The sequence below is a fragment of the Hyalella azteca genome, unplaced genomic scaffold, assembly GCF_000764305.2.
Source record: "Hyalella azteca isolate HAZT.00-mixed unplaced genomic scaffold, Hazt_2.0.2 contig2040, whole genome shotgun sequence".
In the NCBI taxonomy this organism is placed as follows: Eukaryota; Metazoa; Arthropoda; class Malacostraca; order Amphipoda; family Hyalellidae; genus Hyalella; species Hyalella azteca.
This window is the reverse complement of record NW_025932328.1, coordinates 1-1,704: the sequence shown is the minus strand read 5'-3', so window position 1 is coordinate 1,704 and position 1,704 is coordinate 1. Positions and strand designations below refer to the sequence as shown.

The following is a 1,704-nucleotide window of genomic DNA, read 5'->3' as shown; positions in this document are numbered from 1 at the left end:
GGGTGGAAACCGTCTGGTCCACATGACTTGTTTGGATTTACAGCGATAAGGCGCTTGAGAACCTCTTCTTCTTGTATTTGAAAGCTTGTTAATTTAGAGCCGACTGGGCGCTCCTCAATGGCTGGAATACTGTTCAACGACTACAACAAGTATAGCAAATTTATAAGTATTTATGTTGGCTACCTGCAGCAGAGAACAAGAAATAAAGGGAATTAATTTCGTGCACACGGCGTATATAAGAAAAAAAAATTATACGCCAGCAAAAATTATACTCGGTGAGGAAGCCAATTGATTCTCAGTGTTTACGAGCAACATGGCTTATAAGCCCAGACTTCTTAACGGCGCTGTACTCGCGTACTCCGCACTTGCATTTATTTTCAGATGCACCACATCAACATGTCTCCTGAGATCCCCGCGAGAACCTGCAGCGTAATCACACTGCGAACATTTGTGTTCCCTCAAATTCATGTGCACCGATTTCATGTGCTGTTCTAGCTTAGTTTTCTGGTAGAACCCGCGCTTGCACGTCTGGCACTTGTGAGGTCGTAATTTTAAATGAACACTATTAACATGAGACTTAAGATCTCCTTTAGTGTTACCAGTGTAGTCACATTGAGGACACTTGTGAGGCTTCAGCTTCAAGTGAACGCTAGCAACATGCCTAGCTAGTCCTGCTTTCGACTCATATGAATAGCAACAGTGCGGGCACGAGTGCGGTTTGTCTTTGAGGTGCACCCTGGAAATGTGAGATTTTAGATTACCTTTCAGAGAAAAGTAGCTGTCGCACTCATCACACTTGAATGGCTTTAGTTTCAAGTGAACGGCTTTCACATGGTGCGTAAGATTACTCTTCACGGCGGCAGCGTAAGCACATTCATGGCATTTGTAGCGCCTGAGTTTCTGATGGACAACTGCAATGTGATGAAAAAGATGTGCTTTATTTACAGCGGCATAAGCACAGAGATCGCATTTGTAAGGTTTTATCTTCAGATGTACAGATTTTATGTGGCTGTTGAGATTGCTCTTGGAAGTAGCAGCATAGCTACAGTCAGAACACTTATAAGGTTTCTCTATTAAATTGGTGCTGGTGAAAAGGTGATCCAATTGAAATCCTCGGTGATCCTCTTTCATAGAAGCATTTAGACGCTTAGAACGACTGAGGGATGTCCTTCGCAGACTATCAGTATTTTTAGAAATGTTTAACTTGTTTTCTTCACTTGAATTTGGTCCTCCACTTTTGCCCACTTTTTCACTGCGCCTTTTAGGTCGCTCTGAATCTTCGCTCCCACGCTTAGGATGAGGCTCTGGAAATGCTATTTCTTCTGAGCAAATATTATTTTCATTTTTTTCGCTGCAAGCGTATTTGTAGTTTTCGGAAACATGAATGCGATTCAATAGCACACTGCATTTTTTTAATTTAATGCGAAGACGCTTAGAACGTCCAAACTCCACAGAATTGTGCGCCTCTTTCGCCTTAAAAGAAGCCTCTCGCGTTGCGGGGACAGTTCCCGTTCCATTGTAGCTGAGAACATTACAATTTACTGATGGTGCAGGAGTAGGAGAAAGGCGGCCATTATTAGGCGAGCGAGCTTCACCAGCTTCTTGTTCAGTGGATGAGATTTTCATTTCATTTGTTTGACTCTTGCCCTTGGAAGTTGAAGTTTCTGAAGGCGGAAGAGCCATTGAAGCACCACAATTGTGCAC

At 43.0% G+C, this 1,704-nt stretch overlaps 1 protein-coding gene across 2 annotated transcripts; it reads right to left on the bottom strand.

Moving 5' to 3' along the window:
- Window positions 1-107: 107 nt before the first annotated feature.
- On the bottom strand, window positions 108-1,698 carry LOC125179321 (zinc finger protein 85-like). 2 transcript variants are annotated; one of them, XM_047884960.1, is made up of 2 exons: window positions 632-1,698; window positions 108-544 (listed from the first exon to the last, which is right to left on the bottom strand). In XM_047884960.1, the coding sequence occupies exons 1-2, from the start codon at window positions 1,681-1,683 to the stop codon at window positions 319-321; spliced, it is 1,278 nt and encodes a 425-aa protein (XP_047740916.1). In that variant the 5' UTR covers window positions 1,684-1,698; the 3' UTR covers window positions 108-318. The 2 variants fall into 2 exon arrangements, with proteins under 2 accessions (XP_047740916.1, XP_047740914.1); XM_047884958.1 differs by having other exon boundaries at window positions 108-1,698.
- Between the last annotated feature and the right edge of the window lie 6 nt (window positions 1,699-1,704).

Excerpts from the sequence above, each read along its gene's own strand:
- LOC125179321 (XM_047884958.1), bottom strand. The coding sequence starts at position 1,683 with ATGGCTCTTCCGCCTTCAGAAACTTCAACTTCCAAGGGCAAGAGTCAA.